The following is a 21892-nucleotide window of genomic DNA, read 5'->3' as shown; positions in this document are numbered from 1 at the left end:
GCACACTTGTAATCCCAGCTTCTTAAGAGGCTGAGGCTTGAGAATCACTCGAGCCTGGGAGGCGGAGCTTGCAGTAAGCCAAGATCGTGCCACTGCACTCCAGCCTGGGCAACAGAGCAAGCCTCTGTCTCAAAAACCAAAACAAAACAAAACTCCCAAATCATTGATATACGCAACAACCTGGATAGATTTGAAGGGAATTATGCTAAGTAAAAAAATACCAATCTCAAAAGGTTACATACTGTGTGATTCCATTTATGTAATATTCTTGAAATAAACAAATTATATAGATGAAGAACATTGCCAGGAGTTGGGGATGAAGGTGGCCACAATGTGGTCACCTGAGGAAGCTCATGTTGATGGAACAGTTCTGTATTTTTAAAAAATGTCTTATTTTTAATTTTATGGTTATATAATAGGTGTATATATTTATGGGGTGTGTGAGATATGTTGATACATGCATACATTGTGTAATAATCACATGGTAAATGCGGTCTCCATCACCTCAAGCATGTATCATTTCTTTGTGTTATGAACATTCTAATTCTAATCTTCTATTATTTTAAAATGTACTATAAATTATTGTTGACTGAAAAAGTTAGCCAGGAGTGGTGGCGGGCACCTGTAGTCCCAGCTACTTGGGAGGGTGAGGCAGGAGAATGGCATGAACCCAGGAAGCAGAACTTGTAGTCAGCCGAGATCACGCCACTGCACTCCAGCCTGGGTGACTGAGCAAGACTCCATCTCAAAAAAAAAAAAAAAAAAAAAAAAAAAAAAAAATTACTGTTGACTGTAGTCACCCTGTTGTGCTATCAAATACTAAATCTTATTCGTTCATCATAATCATTCTAACTATATTTTTGTATCCATTACCCACCCCACTTCCCCTTCACTCCCCATTACCCAGCCCAGTCTCTGGTAACCATCATTCTACTCTCTGTCTCTATGAGTTCAATTGTTTTAATTTTTAGCTCCCACAAATGAGTGAGAATAGGTGAAGTTTGTCTTTCTGTGCCTCACATATTTCACTTAACATAATGACTTCCAGTTCCATCCATGTTTTTGGCAAAGGCCAGGATCTCATCCTCTTTCATGACTGAGTAGTATTCCACTGTGTGTATGTACCACATTTTATTTATCCATTCATCTGTTGATGGACACTTAGGTTGATTCTAAATCTTGGCTATTGTGAATAGTGCTTCGATAAACAAGGGAGTGCAGATATCTCTTTAATCTACTGATTTCCTTTCTTTTGTGTATATACCTAGGAGTGGAATTGCTGGATCATGTGGTAGCTCTAATTTTAGTTTTTCGAGGAACCTACAGACTGTTCTCCATAGTGGCTATACTAACTTACATTCTCAACAACAGTGTGTGAGGGTTCTCCATATTCTCCATATTCTCTCATTAGGTTTTTTGTTTGTTTGTTTGTTTGTTTGTTTTTTTGAGTGGGGGGACCAGGATCTTTCTCTGTCCCCCAGGCTGGAGTGCAGTGGTGTGATCTTGGCTCACTGCAACCTCTGCCTCCCAGATTCAAGCAATTCTCATGCCTCAGCCTCCCGAGTAGCTGGGATTACAGGTGCCTGCCACCATGCCTGGCTAATTTTTGTATTTTCAGTAGAGACAGGGTTTTGCCATGTTGGCCAGGCTGGCCTCGAACTCCTGAACTCAAGTGATCCTCCCGCCTTGGTCTCCCAAAGTGCTGGGATTGCAGGTGTGAGCCACCACAACTGGCCCAGTTCTGTGTTTTGATTGTGGTGCTGGTTACACAAACCTACACAAATGATAAAACTGCATAGAATCGGCCGGGCGCGGTGGCTCAAGCCTGTAATCCCAGCACTTTGGGAGGCCAAGATGGGCGGATCACGAGATCAGGAGATCGAGACCATCCTGGCTAACACGGTGAAACCCACTAAAAAGTACAAAAAAACTAGCTGGGCGAGGTGGCAGGCACCTGTAGTCCCAGCTACTCAGGAGGCTGAGGCAGGAGAATGGCGTGAACCCGGGAGGCGGAGCTTGCAGTGAGCTGAGATCCGGCCACTGCACTCCAGTCTACGCGACAGAGCGAGACTCCGTCTCAAAAAAAAAAAAAAAAAAAAATGCATAGAATCACACACACACAGGAATGTGATCTGCACAAATGATAAAACTGCATAGCATCACACACACATGAATATATGTGAAGCATGAAACCAATGTTATAGAATAAGCTCTGTGGATTACACCAATGTCAGTTTCCTGGCTGTGATATTGCACTATAGCTATACAAGATGTTACCACTGGGGGACGCTGGGTGAAGGGCACAGAAAATCTCCCTATATAACGTTTTCAATTTCCTTTGCATCTGTAATTACTTTAAAATAAAGACTTTTAACTCACATAATAAATCCTACATAGGGAGATGGGCAAAAAATTATCAGAAGCATGCGCAATGTCGAAAAAGTTAAATTCCCCAAATTACCAGAGGACGTTCGAGACTCAGACCACAGATCAAGCTGCCAGGAAATGGAACTAGTTTTCCATGACTCAGTCTAATTTATCTCATAAGCCTCCATTCTGCCAGGTGGTAGAAATGTTCCCCTTCCCCCTTTGGCTGGAATGGCATCTAAGTTCCGAGGGCCTTATGCAGTGCCAAAGTCCCCCCCGAGGGGGACACCTGGTCCCTGTTCCCAGGCTGGCTGCTGGCCTTCAGTCTGTGCAAGCCTCTGCCAAGCTGTCCTTCACCCCAAACCCAACACCATGCTGTGCCCGATGGAAACCTGGCAGGAAGACGAGCCACTACCTAGTGTCCTGCAATTCAAACGCAGTCCTCGGATGTTTTGTTTGGCCCATAGAGTATTTTAAATCACTACTTGCCAATATTTGAAATGGGGCATTTTCACATACGAGTGTAGATATCTGGGCTAGTCCTCTTTTCACACATTCCCTGGGGCAGCAATCGGCTGGACCTCACTGTGTAGCAGTTGCCCCTTGAACCTGGGCACACCTCCTTGTGGGTTCATCACAGTTCCCACCATTTCTGACCCCTTCCTTTGGCTGGATTCACTCTTTTACAAAACCTACCTGGCAACATGGAAGCTCAAGGTGGCAGCTCTCCCTCTTCCTCACTTCTGTCCCATTTTGGGGTCTCTGGGGATCATTTTTCTCCTCCTGCTGCTTGCTGGGGTGCAGAGAAACTTTGCGGTGCTATCTCAGACCCACCTGCTGAGGGATGGCCCTTCCGTCTAGGGTCTTGCTGCCTCCTATGCCCATCCCGGGCTCCACACAGGAACGGGTCACCATGGGACATGGCCCAGAGACCTCATTCTTGATTTGCCTTGCTTGCTTTCAGACCTCATCCTCCTGATACGGAAAGTTTTGTTTGATCTCAAGAGGCTGAAGCCTTGCCGGTCCGGAGTCTGTTTCCCCTTCCCCGCGATGCCACATCTGTTCCATCGTCTACCTACACCAGTCCTTTCTGTTTCTCCTCCTCTTCTAGACTGTTGAAAATCAAAAACCAGGACACTCTGATTCCCTTTTCCTGCTCTTCACCCGCTTCCTGGAGGCAGTAAGCTAACAGCTGCCTGAATTTTAGGATGTTGGGGCAATAGACAAAATTGGGAATGAAAAATGCATTGGTTAATTCAAATATATCCCCCTCATATTTCTTCCCACGCCGGACACTGCACTAAGCGGTTACATGCATTCTCTCCCATTTCCACATCAAAGAGGAAATAGGGCTCAGGAAGATTAGGTGTTGGCCCGAAGTTGACAGCTAGTGAAGGGGCAGAGCTGGTACTTGAAGCCGGAGCCCATCCTCTTCACCACTCGCTTCCCACAAAGGTGTGGCTTTATTTCACAGTCCCCCTTCTTGCTTCCCACACTCCCAGGTCCCCACGCATCTCCACAGGGCAGGGACCAGTGGGAATCCTTACCTGGGTGACAGTGAAAGGCTACTGGTTGAGCTTTTCCTAAAGCCCACCTCTGAGGGTGGCTCACCCATCCCCAGCTGACTGGGGTGGACAGGGTTGCAGTTACTGACACTGTGAAATGTCCTGACCCTTGACACCCCTCCCTCAACCCCAGCAGGAGAGTCCAGGCAGCCGGAGCAGATAGATCAGCTCCCCGGAGAAGGGCAGGGATCAAAATGGAAGGACAAGACCAGAGGCTGAGTCACAGCCCTGGCAAATCTAGTTATAGGGTCGGGGGAGAGGCTGGCGGCCGTCAGTTCGTAAATCAGCGTCCTGCCTGCAACCTGGACAAAGCCATTTCTTGGAAAATCCAATTAGAATTCAGAGCCTTGAGGGCCACCCTGGATTTTCTGCTGCTCAGCAACCTGCAGAGCCTGGCCCAGCCGGCGCGTGGGCCGTCCCACATCAGAGGGCCCTGATAGCAACAGATGAGCTTGTTAGTCAGTGGGTCCCCTGACAGCTGCTGTCTCTTTGTACTCCAGCAAGAAGGCATTCCTTTGTCAGCCCTGGTAGGCAGGAACACCTGATAAGCCATCTGTCTGGCCAGCCCTCTGTGCGCCAGGGGGCTTTGCTCGGAGGCTGGTATTCCAGGCCCTGTGCAGCCTGGGGGGCTGGGAACAGTGGCTGAGTCAGTGCAGCCCCAGGCACAGACAGACACACTCTGATGTTTTCGGGTTCTCTTATGGGTGATATTGTTGGACCCTTACACCTGGGACCGATTTGGATGGCGCTATTGACCTACTGAGCCTTTATTTGACCAGAAAGGAGAATGGGTTTTTTTGTTTGTTTTGTTTCTTTTGTTTGTTTTTTGGTTTTTTTTTTTTGAGATGGAATCTTTCTGTCACCTAGGCTGGAGTACAGTGGTACAATCTTGGCTCCCTGCAACCTTTGCCTCCTGGATTCAAGCAATTCTCCTGCCTCAGCCTCCCAAGTAGCTGGGATTACAGGCATGTACCACCATACCCAGCTAATTTTTATATTTTCAGTAGAGACAAGATTCCACCATATTGGCCAGGCTGGTCTCGAACTCCTGACCTCAGGTGATCCACCTCGGCCTCCCAAAGTGCTGGGATTACAGGCGTGAGCCACAGTCCCCAGCCAGAATGTTTTTCTTTCTTTTTTTTTTTTTTTTGAGATGGAGACTCGCTCTGTCGCCCAGGCTGGAGTGCAGTGGCCGGATCTCAGCTCACTGCAAGCTCCACCTCCTGGGTTTACACCATTCTCCTGCCTCAGCCTCCCAAGTAGCTGGGACTACAGGCGCCCGACACCTCGCCCGGCTAGTTTTTTGTATTTTTTTTAGTAGAGACGGGGTTTCACCGTGTTAGCCAGGATGGTCTCGATCTCCTGACCTTGTGATCTGCCCGTCTCAGCCTCCCAAAGTGCTGGGATTACAGGCGTGAGCCACCGCGCCCGGCTGGTGAGTGGTATTTAAAGGGTTTTTTACATGGGTCTCATCCAATCCCCCAGCAGCCCACGGAGACAAGAAGACAGCTGCTCCCGTGCCCCTTTTCCAGACAAAGCAACTGAGATTGGGTCATCATCTAGGCCCAGGTCATGCAGGTGACCTGCAGAAGTGGTGGCACCAGCCCTGAGGGCAGGACCCTGGGTGAAGCCTGATCTCTTTTGGTTGGGCTGGTAGGGAGGGGCAGGGGCTGATGACAGGCGAGCTTCCCTGGCCTGCTGAGAAGTCCCTCCTGGTCAGGGCTGAGCCATGGCTCTCTTTCCCCTAGAGAGAGCTTGCTTGGGGGTTCCTCATTGCCCTTTGGGGTTCCATGGAGCATCGTTTGACAACCTCTGCTTTGAGGGTTTCTTCTTTTAGCAGTGATTATAGAGCTGTTCTGTTTACAAGGATCAGGAATAAACTCTTTACTTTTTTTTTTCTTTTTTTTGAGATGGAGTCTCACTCTGTCACCCAGGCTGGAGTGCAGTGGTGTGATCTTGGCTCACTGCAAGCTCCATCTCCTGGGTTCACACCATTCTCCTGCCTCAGTCTCCTGAGTAACTGGGACTACAGGCGCCCGCCACCACACCTGGCTAATTTTTTGTATTTTTAGTAGATACAAGGTTTCACTGTGTTAGCCAGGATGGTCTTGATCTTCTAACCTCGTGATCTGCCCGTCTCAGCCTCCCAAAGTACTGGGATTATAGGCGTGAGCCACCGTGCCCGGCCATAAACTCTTTAACTTTTTTACGTGCCACCGTTTATCTTTTAACACCAGCAGTGTGAGTCCCACATGTTACTCTACCTCACCCAGCCTCATCCACAAGGATCAAATGTTACCCACCTTGATGAGCCACCTTGCCCAGTGCGTGAGTTTCCTGTGGCTGCTGTAGGAGATTGCCACAAATTTGGTGGCTTATTCTTGCACAGTTCTGTGACCAGAAATATGACATGGGACTCACTGGGCTAAAATCAAGGCGTCAGCAGGGCCGCGTCCCTTTCAGGAGGCTCTAGGGAAAATCTGTTTCCTTGTCCTTTCCAGCACTGAGAGGCTGCCAGCACTCCTTGGCCTGTGGCGCCTTCCTCCATCTTCACAACCAGGAATGGAAGCTGAGTCTTTCTCACGTGGCATTCTGACCTTTTCAGTTGCCACATTTACCTCTGACCCACTTCCTTCTCCTCCTTCACCCAGTATTAAGGATCCCTGTGGCTACATTGGGCCCACTAGATAATCTAATCCATATATTCTTCCTATTTTTAGGTCAACTGATGCATAACAATCATCTCACCGGCAACCTTAGCTCCCTCTGCCATGTAAGGTATCACAGTCACGGGTTCTAGAGACCAGGGTATGGGCCTCTTTGGGTATCCATCATTCTACTGACCACAGAGTCCTTCCTTGAATCTGTTTTCATGTGACCCAAGGGCCTCCCCTTTTCCACAGGCCACACCTGGCTGCCTGATTGTCCCTGGGGGGGTCCTGGCACCCAGAGGAGGAGGCGCTTCCCACATGCCCAGGTGCCAGGAGGAAGGATCATTAATCCTGTAGGAACATGAAGAGGAGGCAGGCGGTTGGACAAAGCGATGTTCAGGGTCGTGCTTTGAGGTTCCCACGTGTGTGTCTGACTCCCTGGGGCTGCCCACGTGGTCCTGTGGTCCTGTGGTTTTACTCCAGGAGACCACCTGCCTGCCAGGCCTCAGAAGAAGGGAGAAAGCTGCCGTTTCATGTTGGAGCTGCACACACAGAGGAAGACCTCGTGCCTGGCATCAGGCCATTCCTCAGCTTGTCTCCTGCTGGGTGGTCTATCATCCTCACAGCGTGCTGGGCTCAGGATCCGGGCCTCCTGGCTGGAAGGGAATCTGGGTGGGTTAACAGGTTTTATTTGTCCTGAGGGCAGCTTTCAAATTTTGCCAACTCCACTGATGTTTCTGGCGTCCTGTGGAGGAAACAAAACAAAAGCCATTTCCCCACCAAAAACCACCCTTTGGGATTGCAGAGAGCTGGCAGGAATGGTGGGGGGCCCTGCCCACCTGAAACTTTGTCTACTGGGCCTGGATCTCTGGGTGGCCTAAGCTGCTTTGGTCCTTCTTGAGCTGAGCTGGGCTGGGCTGGTGAGGGGCGTATTGTCCTGCCATCTAGTGGCGAGTTCTGGGACTGCAAGCTATAATGGCCCAGGCGCTGCCTGTAGTGGAGCCGTCCATCCCAGGGCCGTGGTCTCAAGCCCCTGGTCGTGCCACAGAATCACCAAAGGAAGGTTAAAAACTACATAGGCTCCAGACTCACCCTACACCTAGTGAATCAGAAATCCCGAGGCCTAGAAATAAACATTTTAGCTTTAACATGTAGATTCCCTAGGCCCTATGTCAAAACCCTAGATTATTGACTTTGGAGTAGGACCTAGAAATCGGAATTTTTAACAAGAGTACTCCAGTGACTCTTGTAAGCAGCTTGACTTGAACACCACCAATTCAGTTGCCCGCAAGATAAATGAGGCAATTGTGGGATGTAGATTATTTTAAAAGCTGATACAATAGTCAGTCATATTACTAGAAACATAAAGTCCAGGTTAAGGGAGGATAGCAGTTTAAAACATCTGGGTTCAAATCCTACTTTTGATATTACTAGTTATGTGACCTGGGGCCAGTGTCTTAACTTTTTCCTGCCTCTGTAAAGTAGGGATAAGAGTACCTGTCTGCCAGGATTACAGCAAGGACTCAAGTAGATCGCAAGTAAAGGGCACAGGGCCTGGCCCTTGGGAAATGGGCCCTGTATTGCAATTCCACTGCTTGGGTCTATTTGGGAGCACTGTGTCCTTATTTCAGTGATGTCTTTATGAGAGGATTGTCCAGAGAAGGAGGAGATGGAAGGGGAGACCATGGAAGAAGGACAAGGGGCATGGAGTAAGGCTTGAGGGTCTGTAATGGGGTTGGGGGAAGGAGATGTTTTGGGAGGGAGGCATTTATGCTGCTTAAAAAACATAACAGGCCAGGCGCGGTGGCTCACGCCTATAATTCCAACACTTTGGGAGGCCGAGGCAGGCAGATCACCTGAGGTCAGGAGTTCGAGACCAGCCTGGCCAACATGGCGAAACCCTGTCTCTACTAAAAATACAAAAATTAGCCGGGCGTGGTGGCAGGCTCCTGTAATCCCAGATATTCAGGAGGCTGAGGCATGAGAATCACTTGAACCCAGGAGGCGGAGGTTGCAGTGAGCCAAGATCGTGCTACTGCACTCCAGCCTGGGTGACAGAGCAAGACTCTGTCTCCCCAAAACAAAACAAAACAACGGAGAGTCAACATGGAAGAGGGACCGGGAGGTAGAGTGATAGGAAGTCCCTGTGAGCAATTGGAACTAAGAAAGGCACAGGCAGACTCAGTACAGTGAGCTCACAGCCACAGGAGCCTGCAGGCCAATGCTGCATGAGAAATCTGTTGGGTGCCATAAAGCAGTGGTTCCCAACTGTGGCACTTATGTCCCTCATGGAATGTGACCTGATTTGGGGAACACGCAGATGAGCATTTGCAGGAATATTTGTTTGTATATTTATGTGCATACTTGGCACAGAGAGGCACACGTGTCTGTACCCACATCTATGTATTAGAAAACAGAGCCAGCGTCTTAGGCCTGTGGTTACACAGACATAGGCAGTGATGTCAGGTCTGGGCCCGATTTAAACTAGGCAGCTATTATGCCAATAATAGTAGAGCTGGTTGTGGATGTGGTTGGAATAGTCAGGGTGGTCTTGAGGAGCCCAGCCTCAGAGGAACTTTCTGCTTGGGTTTGGAGACTGATGTCAGTAACATGGACTGGTTTTCCCGTGAGTGAGGACTCCACCCCAGGGCCTTCACTCTTGTGTCACCAAGAGGGTGTCTGCAAAGTTACATTTTTAGCAAGCCAGCTTGAAGCTTCTGATGACCTCGATGCTGGAGTTTGTTGGGGTAAATGACCACAAAACCAAATGAACCTGCGCACCTAACACGCGTCTCCTGGACTCTTTCACTCTTGCTTTGTTTGTGTTTCTTTTCTTCACAGCACCTGCTGACATGATATATATGTATTTGTGCATCATTTCAGGCCAGAGACTGTTTTGTCAGTAGATCTACTTCACATAGTGCTGGCATAAGGCACACACCCAGCAAGTGTTTGTTGAATGAATAAACGATGGAAGCAACTTTGATAAGACTTGCTCCAGGTGTTTGCGGACACCAGTTGCACGCCCATCTATCTCTGCGAGGCTCCTGGAAGAGCATCTTGCAGCAACTGTACCAGGACTCTGTGCTGTCAGGGTGGCGTTGGCTCCATCCTCTCGGCTCTGGGTTGCTCTCTATCCTGAGCTAGAACTGGAGTGGTCCTGGAGAGGAGCCTGGCCAGAAAAGAGCCATGTGGAAACCCTGTGAGGAAACCAAAAGAGGGACGATGGTCCTGGGGCATCCAGATGGTGGCATGGCAGTGAGGAGACACAGAGCCATAACTTGCCCACAAAAGCAGCCTGGCTTCTGACTCCGCAACTGTCACAGGCTCAAGGGGACGGCATTGTAACCAAAATGCAGATTCGGTTGCTCGCCACTTGCAGAGGCTAATTAACAAGAGTGTAAAGAAAGTGACTTTTTATTCCAAAGCTAGCATAGGGAAAGAAGTACAGGCTTCCTGCCTTAAGGGTTCCGCCTTGCCTTTGGAGCAGAAGAGGAGTGCTTTTAAAAGGGGCCCACAGAGGGGTGGAAGTGAGTGGGGCAGTGGGGGTGGTCCACATGCTACCTTGGTGCCTTATTTACTGGGACTCGAGTTGGCATCTTCACGGGCATACTTTGGGTCGTCAATCAACTGTTATCTATCGAGGCAACCTCCTGGTGGGTGAGAGTTTTGCTCTGGAGATTCTAAGCACATGGTTAGGTGAACTTGCCCTGTAGGCAGTGTGTGGTGAAGAGGAGGTAAAAGGCTATAATTGCATTTCTAAAGAGCTAAGTAGGAAGTGGAGAACAGGGAGAAATAGAGAAAAGAAGAGAAAAGAATAAAGAAAAATAGTAACTCCTTGTCTTTTTCCTGGAAAAATGGGGGCACTTGGTTACTTATCTCTAGAAGCAAGACTGGGTCAATTAAAAAAAAAAAAGATGAATGTAGGATTCTTTCATGCTTCCAAGTTGTTCTGTGTAACGCAGATACAGTCCGTAAAATGCAGGCGAGAGGTGTGTGAGCATGTGTGTGGCGTAGTAGAAGCTGGGAGAAAGCCTGGGAGTCACCTCAGTGTCAAGGCCAGTGGACGGTGGATCCCGTACCTGGGAATCATCTCCAGTCAAGTGGACGGTAGGTCACTTACCTGGGAATCATCTCCAGTCAAGTGGACGGTAGGTCACTTACCTGGGAATCATCTCCAGTCAAGTGGACGGTAGGTCACTTACCTGGGAATCATCTCCAGTCAAGTGGACGGTGGGTCACTTACCTGGGAATCTTCTCCAGTCAAGTGGACGGTGGATCCCGTACCTAGGAATCATCTCCAGTCAAGTGGACGGTGGGTCACCTACCTGGGAATCTTCTCCAGTCAAGTGGACGGTGGGTCACTTACCTGGGAATCTTCTCCAATCAAGCATGTGGAATCCAATTCTAGTTGTCTTTAGCTGGTGATGGGAGTAGTGTGTGAGACTCTTACGGGCTGAATTGCATGCCTTCAAAATTCAGATGTGGAGTACCTAAGGGCGTATTTGGAGATCGGATCTTTAAACAGGTAATTAAATTCAAATGAGGTCGGATGGCTGGGCCCTAATCCAACATGACTACTGACCTATAAGAAGAGGCCATTTGGACACACACATACGTGGAGAGGCAACCATAGATGGACCACAGGGAGAAGATGGCCGTTTGCAAGCCAAGGAGAGGGGCCTCAGAAGAAGCCAACCCTGCTGGCACCCTGAGGTTGGATTTCCAGCCTGCAGGACCATAGGCGAGTCCATGTCTGTTGTGCAAGCGCGGTGGCCTGTGACACTTGATTATGGCAGCCCTAGCAAACTAAGACAGAGAAATGGGAATGGCAGGGTGGTGGTGGTTAGCGTGTCACAACCAAACCACAGAAAGCAGGGGTGGACGTGGCCTTGGAGACGATTGGATCTGACAGTAGATCAGTTATCCTTGCCCTCCTCCCCCATCTAGGTATCCGCCTCTGGGTGGGCCCCATTCTCTCAGGCATCTCCTTGCGTGTGGGATGCGGCAGCCTGCAGCTCTAGGACCCATCGTACAGCTTAAGATCCGAGGGAAAGCGGCAGCTCACCTCCACCTGCAATTCGGCGCCCTGTCAGGAAGGATTCTAATTTTCGCCTCTCAGATTTGGACTCTACTCCTGGACCTTTCATCATGGGCAGGGCTGCAGCGCTGGATTGGTCCAGCCAGGATCCTGCGACCTCCCTGAAGGCGGAGTTGGGGGTGAAGTGGGGGCAGCAGGATCCTAAGGGTACCGAGATCAGCGGCACCCCCACCTCCAAGGACTTCACGGAGTCGGGGCGGAGCAATTCCCTGAGGCCAGCCAATTGGGAGGCAGTGGTCCCAGCATTTCTCCTCTCCATCCTGATTCATTCCCACCCAGGAATTTCCCATGAAATCCAAACCACCAGGCGCGAGGCGGCCTCCCACGGGGAGGTCCCCGGCTGCCGCGGCGGGGGCGCAGGCAGGCGGGTCCCTGTGAGTGTGTGGAGTGGTGGTGGCTGGCGACGGCCGTGTGGCGTCATGGTGATGGGAGGGTGTCTATTCTTTTTCTTCCTTCTTTAGGACTTGAGGTGGGACGTGGAGGAACAGGGGCCCCTCCTGGTTTGTCCACCCGGCTCAGACCTCCATTCCTCACCCAACCTACCACTTCAGAGCCAGGAAGAGACCTCAGAGAACATCTGCTCCAACTCCACCAAGGCTCAGACAGGGTAAGGAGTTGGCCCCACGTCACACAGCCTGGTGTATGTGGCAGAGTCTGGGTGACAGTCAGCCCCACCAGGTCTTCCAGCTCCAACCTTGGTTAGAAGGGGAGGAAGGCTGGCACACCCAGCTGCTGCCAGGCACCGCCACTAATGTGCTGTATTAGCGGCAGGGCCCAAATCACTTGCCCAATTTGGACGTGGGCAAGTTTCCAAAATGTCCTGGTTGTTTCCTATTGTCTATTTTTTTTTTTTTTTTTAAATGATGGCCTGTAATCCCAGCACTTTGAGAGGCTGAGGCAGGTAGATCACCTAAGGTCAGGAGTTCAAGACCAGTCTGACCAATATGGTGAAACCCTGTCTCTACTAAAAATACAAAAAAACTAGCCAGGTGTGGTGTTGCATGTTTGTAGTCACAGCTACTTGGGAGGCCGAGACAGGAGAACTGCTTGAACCTGGGAGGCGGAGGTTGCAGTGAGCTGAGATTGCGCCACTGCACTCTAGCCTGGGCGCCAGAACAAGACTCTGTCTTAAAAAAAAAAAAAATTAAATTAAAAAATAAAAAACAAGGTGATGATGATGCAGGTGTGGTGCAAGATTAGCTACTATAAGTACTCACCGAACCAGACCTTTCTAAGTCCCTAAATTATTACCTTGTTTTAAGTCAGGAGCTCACGGGCCGATGGGGCTGTCTTTACCCTTTAAACCTATAATTTACAGAGCAATATTCTTCCAGGCAGAGGGGGTGGATCCAGCTTCCAACCATGCAGTGCTTAGTAATGAGGAGATCTTTTCCACCCTGGGGACATCTGGCTTCAGGAAATCTTACTGTAAACAGCTGGGTGTGACCAGCCAGCTTTAGGGCCAGGGCTGTCATGGACCAGTGGGTTTGAGCCCAGACTCCGCAGAGAGCCAGTCTGCTGAGGCTGAGGTCCTACCTGCCACTCACCAGGGTGGGACACTGGAAAATCTATGGAACACTCCGTGCCTCAGTTTCCCATCTATCCAATGAGGAAAACAACACTTATCTGAGATTGTTGTGGAGATTAAATGGGCAAAACCACACACAGCTGTGATTCTCAATCAGGGATGATTTTGTTCCCCCGGGGACATTTGGCAATGTCTGGAGACATTTTGAGTTGTCCTGACTGGGTAGACAGATGTTGTTACTGGCATCTAGTGAGTAGAGGCCCGGGATACTGCTAAACATCCTATAAGAATGATCTGGGCTTGATGCGGTGACTCATGCCTGTAATCCCAGCACTTTGGGAGGCCAAGGTGGGAGGATTGCCTGAGTGCGGGAGTTTGAGACCAACCTGGGCAACAAAGCGAGATCCTGTCTCTACAAAAATTAAAACAAAACAAAACAAAACAAAAATGGCCCAGAATGTCAGTAGTGCTCACTGAGAAATAGTGGCGTAAAGGACAGTCTGATGATCCAATCAGTATTGTTGCTTATTAGTCCTCAGTTCAAGGTTGGATGTTCCTGAATTCTCAGTTCTGTTTCTGGCACTTATGTGAGCTGCTGGGTGCTTGGTCTTAAGTTCTTTCCCCTGTCTGAATATCAGGGGGCTCCTCTCCCCTGAAGTCTGCCTGCCCAGCCCCACCTGCAGGGGAGAGGAAGCCTGTATTGGTAAAGAGGAGGCCTCCGCCAGGCTACTTTAGAGGATCCACTGGCTTCACAAGTCCTAAGAGCCGCAGGGCACTCTTGGGCTGCTGTTCTATCACCTCTTAAGAGCTGGAAAATCAGTGCATGCATTGTGTCCTCAGCCCATGAGGCCTGAGTGGGCTGACTCCACCCTTGGTCAGCTTGCAATCCTATCCAAGCCAGTGGGATTCCACCCTGAGACTTTGCTAGAACCACCTGGCGAGAGGGTCTCTCTTGTGCAGGGGTTGCTGGCTGAGACAGTGTTTGTCTTGTGGCCATTTTGCCCACAAATGGGGACAATCTGTCCAAGAATTAACTGGTATAGAGGAGAGCAAACCCAAGAGGTGAAGAAGAGTGAGCATCTTGAAAGCATCATCAGACACCCTGTGTCCAAAGCCAGCTGTTGACCTTGACTGTTCTTTACATATGCCGCTTCATTCCCATTTATTGTATTTTCAAACCAGTCTTTGAGTGGGGTTTCAGTCACTGGCCACTGGCTGTGTTAGGCCATTCTTGCATTGCTATAAAGAAATCCCTGACACGGGGTAATTTATAAGAAAAAAAGTCTAATTGGCTCATGGTTCTGCCGGCTGTACAGGAAGCATAGTGCTGGCATCCCCTTCTAGGGAGGCCTCAAGGAGCTTCCAATCACAGTGGAAGGCAAAAGGAAAACAGGCACATCACATGGTAAAAGCAGGAGCAAGAGAGAGAAAGTAGGGAGAAGGTGCCACCTTTTACAACAACCAGATCTCGCGAGAACTCACTCACTGTCACGAGGCTAGCACCAAGAGGATAGTGCTAAACCACTCGTTAGAAATCGGCCTCCATGATCCAGTCACTTCCCACCAGACCTCACCTCTAACATTGGGGATTACAATTCTACATGAGATTTGGGTGGGGACAAATATTGGAACTATATCACTGGCTCATACAGAAATTCTACCAACCCTTCAGTATTTTGCGTATCTATCTATGTTTTCCTGGAGCCTTACTTTTTTTTTTTTTCCTCCTTAGCCAGATTGGAAGTTTCTTGAGGGCAGGGCTTGTATAGTAAACTCTATCCCCTCTGGATGCTATGAGGCAGCACGGTTCTGTGGAACTTTCTGTGACAATGAGGATGTTGTGTATCTGTGCTGTCTGGTACAGCAGCCACCTATGAGCCACCTGTAGCTACAGAGCACCTGAAATGTGGCTAGTGTGACTGAGGAACAGAGTTTTAAATTCTAATTTAATTTTAATTCATACTTTGAGTAACTACATGTGGCCCGTGGCTGCCATATTGGCCAACACAGCAGGGTAGCGTCTTGCATGGGCAGCTGTTGCTCTTTGAATTTGTGTATGTTTGCTTAAGAGACAACAAGAGTGTGCTGGACACTGGGAAATGTGGTCCAGGAGCAGTCACAGTCCCTACAGACTTCCCACAAATTACCGTAATGCAAAAGTGAGAATGTGGAATGTCTCAGAGGAGACCCAGATGATAGCCTCTGGAATTCAGCGGAGATCCCTTGTGGTCCAGAGAGATGTTGCGGGGAGAGGAGTGGGACTGCGTAAGACTCCTCAAGGGCAATTAGTCAAACACCGAGATGAACTGATCCATCTGCGCTCTGCTGAGGAGCCCTTCTCGGATGTAAGTCCCCATCTGAGAGGCAGCTGGAGGGGACAGGGCCTGGCAGACTGGGGTTAATGCAGCCAGAGTTCAAGTTCTGGCTCTATGAGCAGTGAACACTTGGGAGAGTTCCTTCACTCACCGACTCTCGTCAGTATAATAGTAATAGCATGAACCCATCGGGATGGTTTTAGGATTAAAAGAGATACTTGTGCAAAGCCTCAGCATACAGTAAGTGGTTGGAACAAACATATGCACAGAATCTTAGCTGCCAATTATGAGGACTCAGCTCTCTCCTCCTGGGGGGCACTGTGAGGCTTAGAGAGACTCAGGGAGACCCAGCCCCTCACCTCCACCTCGCATGAAGCTCTACCCTTCCCTGGGGGCTGGGTCTTCCTTTCTTGACACCCCTCAATGCCAGGGCTGCCCAGGGTGCCGGAGATCAGCCACAGAAAGAAGCCCTGCCAGGTTCAAGTGAATCGAGGGGAGCTAGACATTTCCCACCGGCTTGATGAAGCTACTCTCCGGATTCATTCCCTACCGCTGGGAATCAGCAGCACATCTTGCAACCAGCGTGGCTGAAAACAGACATCTTGGATAGATTCTACCTGACATCTTAGTTGGCGGCCAATCAGCTGTGCCCTGGCTACCCTAGTGCCACCTCATGGGTCCATTACATCGGGCTGTAGCCTGATAAATCTGATTTAGCCATGAGCCAGAGCAAAGGGAAAGAGCGAACCGTTTACAGAAGGCGGGGCCTCACGTCCAGGTGTAGCACTTAGGAAGTACTCGTTACATCCGGATGACACAGATGCACAGGAGCCAGGTCGAGGGTCCTGGGAGGGGGCAGAGGCCCAGCAGAGGATCTGCTGCCTGGCGCCCTGCACCCCTTCTTTACCCTCAGGAGATGAGTCCCTCACCCCAGCACTCCAGGCTCAGGGAGTTCTTTGTGGCCGTGGGGCTCTGCCCCTCCTACCACAGGACCTTTGCACACACTGCCCATGCTGTCTAGAATCCTCTCCACCTGCTGAACTCCTGTCCACCCAGGCCTCACCTTCTTTTCTATGTTAAATCCCCATGTGAAAAGATATGAAAAGCCCTCTGACTACCAGCTTACCTCTGCTGTCAAGACATACTATAGTTGTCTGGCTATGGTGGCTCACACCTGTAATCCCAGCACTCTGGGAGGCCGATGTTGAGGGGGATCACTTGAGCTCAGGAGTTCAAGATCAGCCTGGCAACACAGTGAAACCTCTACCAAAAAAAATAAAAATAAAAATTAATCAGGTGTGGTGATGGTGACATGCCTGTAGTCCCAGCTACTCAGGAGGCTGAGGTGGGAGGATTGCTTGAGCCCAGGATATTGAGGCTGCAGTGACCTATGATCCTGCCACTGCACTCCAGCCTGGGTGACAGAGCAAGACTTCATCTCAAAAGAAAAAAAAAAAGAGAGACTTAGACCACAATGACACTTGGCAGAGACACTTGATGGATTATTTAATTTATGTCTGTCTTCCCCACCAAGGGGATAGTGGTTGGGCAGGATTTTTTCACCCTTTTGTCCCCAGCATCTAGCTCAGGGACTGCCTGCCTGCCTGGGATGGTCTTCCCCCAGATCTTTGCAAGGCTGGTTCCTCAGAATTTAGGTCTCAGCTCAAAAATCCTCAAGGATCCCCCACCCTCTACTTGAAATCCCGATCACACTTGTCACTATCTGAAATCAATCACCCTGGCCACTGGTGTGTTTCTTATCTCCCTTCATGACCTGTGTAAGTTCTCTCACTGGATCTCCAGCAGCAAGGACCAGCCCTGGTTCCCAGGAGGATTGGCTAATACAGTATCTGTGGTCAGCCTAGAGAAACTGGCCGTCCCCAGTCTGTCTTTTAGCGTCTTCTAACTTTCTCGTGTCCTCCCCATTTAATACACACTTCCAGAGTGCTCAGCCCCTGCCGACATGAGCAATGGGCAGGGCGTCCGACTGGGTTCCTGCCCCGTGAGAAGCACACAGCCTGGTTTGGGGAGGTGGGGCTCCATCAGGGCTGTTCGGATACCTGAGTGGAGCCCACAGACCAGCCCCTACCTTGTGTGGTTAGGGCTGTGCTAGGAAGGCCCATCTGTGTGCCATGACCTTGGAACTCGACGTGAGATCGCTGGACCAGCAGCAGCACCTGGAAGCTTGTTGGAAATGCTGATCTCAGGTGGGACTCCAGAATTCCCACACTGCACCTGCACTCCCCAAATACCTCCCCACCAGACGATCTGAGGGCTTGGGGCAGTCCGAGGAGCACCTGCCAGGGCGCCTGGGGTCCCACCGCTAGAGATCCAGCCCAGCAATCTGAAGATGTAAGTGCCCCCAGGAGGAGTGACAGAGTGACACAAATGACACAAAGGGAGGGGACTTGTCAGGTGTCCCCTCCTACTGCAAGTTCCCGGGGCAGAAGGCAGTGCCCCCACAGGGACTTTTCTAGACACTCCGAGTGCACCTGAATTGCATTTTGAGTGATGCTACCTGCTAAGGTAAATCCTATGCCGGGAGGTGGGGGGAGGGGGTTTCACTAACATTGCGGGGGGTGAGGGTTGGGAGAGTGTGTAATTGTGAGGATGAGCCTGGGATTTGGAGGGAGATGGACTGGGTTGGGGTCCCTGCCCCGGGATGTCTTAGCTTTACAGAGCTGGGCAAGCCCCTCCACCTTTCCGATCTCAGCTTCTCCATCTATGAAATGGGTTCATAATCTCACAAAGAGGCTGCTGGCAACACTCAATGAGAAAACACAGAAAAAAGCCCCCCTCCGCCATAAAGTGCTGTGCAGTAGTATTTATTGTTACAGCGTTAAAATTCACTCTCGGGGAAGTGATTTGGGGCCACGGCCCTAGGAACCGCGTCTTTGTTCAGAGCCATTCCATTTCCTCCGCAGCCACAAAAGGCCTGCGTGTGTCAGGGCTCGGGAGATTCTCCTCGCTGGCCAGCCATCGGCAAGAATGCCAGACCCAGAGGCTGCCATTGCCCACAGGGTTTCTTCTCCTTTCCATTCACAGCAGGAAGAGCCCTCCGGAGCCTCGGAATGCAGAGTGGAAGTGGTGGTGCCCAGGACGCATGGGCTCTGATGGGAAGGGGGAGGTGGGCCTGAGCATGGGCCTTCTTCCCCCCAGGTCAGAGAGGCCTGGGTGCCCCTGGAGGGAATGCTGAGGTCACCTCTGGCCAAATCTGCCTGTTCTGCCAGGACCCAGCCCTGTTCAGTGACGTCAAGCTTTTGGATCCCTGTTCTGGGGCCCTCCTCCCTGGCCGGGCTGTGTAGAGACGCCCTTCTCTCCACTTTACTGGGTCCAGATTATTGTGTGGCTTCTCCCCTCCTCTGCAGCCTGAGGTCTGAAAACAGCGATGCTGACAGACAGACAGATTTCTCAAAGAAAGGTCCCGCTCAGCCAAGGACAAAGGGGCCTCGCAGAGGCTCCTGGGGGTGAGAAAGCTGAGAGTCTACCAGGCAGGTGCCTTCTGCACCCACAGGTACAGGCTGCAACAGCTTTCCAAGAAGCACATCCACTTCGTCCCCAGGTCCAGATGCCACATCGCCCTGCAGGGACCAAGACCACACTCTGGCTGCTCGGACGGGATGTAGCGGGCCACTGTCCTGGAGCTGGCCCCCCTGTAGCCTGTGACAATCAACTCGAGTCTCTCTGCCAAGTCTCCGCCTTCTGTTCTTGTCCACCCTTGAAGCAGAGTTGACATTTTGGGTTTTTCCAGCAGACAAAGCTCACCCAATCTGACACTGTGGAGGTTGTTAATTTAACAACCAACCCATCCTCATGTTGAGAAACCAGCTCCAAATGCTCACCTGGCTGTCAGGGATGGGGAGCCTCATGGGTGAAAGAGGGATATGATGGCATAATTTAAACCAAAAGAGACATTGGCGGTTGCCCGTGTTGCCCCAGGCCTGCTGGCCTCCTGCTGTGAACGTTTCAGGTAATTCCATCTCTGCCAGTGACCCCCCAGTTGTCCACTTGTCCCCAGCAAGATCGAACCATGTAAGTGGCCATTTCTGACAACTTAGGTGAACGCTGGTTTCAAATCATCAGCTCTGTGTTCAAGTGCCCTGCTACAATTCTGGCTCACTCTGCAGGAATAAGTGCCTGCCTGGGCGCGCTGCCATTGCTGCCTCCCAAAAGGCAGATTCTGGGATCCCAGCTCGTCCAGGCTAGATGTGGCTTGGGAGTGACCTGTGGCACCAGGTTGGAGGGAGGTCTCACCTCTCCTTTCTGAACTGTGGATTGCAGCTTCAGGATCCTATGGATGAGGCTGAATGTCATGAAGATAATGGAATTTGGAGTCTCAACAAAGCCAAGCCACATGCCAGAGATTCGCCACCTGGGGCCCAGGATCAGAAGTGTGTCCTTAGGAGGCCAAATATCCACCTGTCTACCAGCTAGACATTTGGTCTCAGATAGCAAGAAAGGCTGTGGTTAGGGGGAACACCATGGTCTTCGGCATGAGAGAGGTGTAATTCTCAAGTTCATCAGAGCTCGGCTTCCCCCATGAGAGGAAACAATTTGCCAGGTTGAAGAACACATGCTTTGAGGGTTCTCAGAGGCTGACACCTGTTGTGAATCTTGGAAACTCAAGCCCCAGTGCAAACGGCCTCAAAGGAGATCAAGCATCATGGTTCCAACAAGAGACTCGCTTTGATAACCCGATGTGTAAGTAGAACAGCAATGCATCCGTCCTTCCCTAATCATCACGTGGCTGTCATCCGGTCAATGAACTGAAGCCCGAAGGCTTGGGTCAAACTGGTTTTCAAGGCTGTGCTCATGGGATTTATATGTTTCTTGAGCCCTGTTGGGGGCCTCTTGGCAGGTCTGAACATTAAACATTTCTTTTCTTCCTTTCGCACACTGCTCCAACCAAAACAGTTGGAGAGAACTAGCTCTATGTCATTTCTGTGTTGTAAATGGGAAATTAGCTACCCCATAACTTCCCATTGTCTCCTGAGAGGTTACAAAGTGTGTTACAGATATTAGCAAGTGTTAATCCTCACGATGTCCCTGGGAGGGAACCAGAAGTATCATAGATGAAGACATTGAGGCACAGAGAGGTGAGGCCACTGGGAAGAAGCCACACAGCATAACAGTGGCAGGTCAAGAAAAGGGCTGGGGTTCTCCCCACCAACACCGAATGATTTTGCTCTGCGGAGTTTGTGTCTCGGTTAGGACATTGGTGAGCTATGTCACCTATGTTTCAGGTGACAGGGACATCACAACAAAGGTTTGTTGGGTTAACAATGTCAAGCATTTCCCTGCCCTAGACCCCAAACTCATCGCCACACTCCATACCATTGTCATTGGGTTCAACAAAGCCAAGCTACAGGCCAGAGATTCACCATATGGGGCCATCGGTCATCCCTGATCCTGTTGTCCCAGTAGCTTTCATTCTGGTGATAGGATATCTGCATCTCCTAGAAATGTGGCTGCTAAGCCCCACCCCTGCACAGATCATTCACTGGCCCCCCACTCAGCGTAGCCACTCCTGGGTGGATCAGCGAACAGCTCTTCCATACGTCCACCCCCATGTGTCACAGAGCTTTTCAGGTGGAAGGAATGATCAGCCCCCATTTTGCATTCTCCCAAGAGAGATTCAGCGAGAGAAGTCAGGACCCAAGTTCTCAGTCAGGGAGGGTAAGGATGCTGCAGCCAAGAGTCCCCCAAGCCCCGCCCTGTCTGATGTCTTAGCAAGAGGCAGCACTTCCGGCACCGGCTCTGCCAATGCACTGGGTGCTGGTGTGTGAGGCTGGGGCCTCCCTGTTCCCCCAGAAGGGTGTTTTGGGAAACTGTGGACCTCTTCCCACCTTGGCAGCTCAGTTTAAGGCTCCAGGGACTGCTTGGCTGCTCCAGTGATGGTCACTCTGTGGTGGAGCCTGTGTATCCTGGATGGAGGCAGGGCTGGACACTGTGACAGGTCCTCTGGGCCAATCTCCAGTTGAGCAGAAAAGTCCATGGCCCACCCAAGACAGGTGGGCTGGTGTCTTCTCTCTCCTGGGAGCTGTGGAGCTGAAACCACAGAGTCTGTTGGGATATTGCCCAGGAGCAGGGGACATCCTCAGCCTGCGGCTGCTATGTACAGTGGGAACGGCACCTGGGGCCATCTGGCTTCTCTTCCTTCCTGGGTCTCTCACGTAGGGTCTGGTGGAGCCACCCGTTCCTTACACGTTGGTGACCTCCAGGCTGTTGTAGCCTTCCAGACGGCACTGTTCCAGCCTGCTCTGGGCGTCATCGTCTCCGCAGTCTTCGTTTTGAAGAGAGCCATAGTCATCATGGAAATCGGGATCTTTGCTGCTGAAGCCCCTTCCTATCTTCCCCAGGGGCAG

The 21892-nt window shown here is 50.7% G+C and overlaps 2 protein-coding genes across 2 annotated transcripts in view; one reads left to right on the top strand and one right to left on the bottom strand.

The window, feature by feature from the left end:
* Positions 1-18683, top strand: part of LOC112612526 — a 26755-nt gene extending 8072 nt beyond the window's left edge. The window contains exons 2-5 of the mRNA XM_025367170.1: positions 12146-12291; positions 15284-15371; positions 17471-18053; positions 18573-18683. Of these exons, the coding sequence (XP_025222955.1) occupies positions 12146-12291; positions 15284-15371; positions 17471-17494 (258 nt within the window). The 3' untranslated portion in view covers positions 17495-18053; positions 18573-18683. The remainder of the gene's footprint in view (positions 1-12145; positions 12292-15283; positions 15372-17470; positions 18054-18572) is intronic.
* The window catches only part of KAZN (kazrin, periplakin interacting protein), a 194866-nt gene continuing 191310 nt past the window's right edge, over positions 18337-21892 (bottom strand). The window contains exon 15 of the mRNA XM_025367047.1: positions 18337-21892. Coding sequence (XP_025222832.1) covers positions 21728-21892 — 165 coding nt within the window. The 3' untranslated portion in view covers positions 18337-21727.

Source organism: Theropithecus gelada, chromosome 1 (assembly GCF_003255815.1).
Source record: "Theropithecus gelada isolate Dixy chromosome 1, Tgel_1.0, whole genome shotgun sequence".
NCBI lineage: Eukaryota > Metazoa > Chordata > Mammalia > Primates > Cercopithecidae > Theropithecus > Theropithecus gelada.
This window is presented reverse-complemented; position numbering and strand designations above follow the sequence as displayed.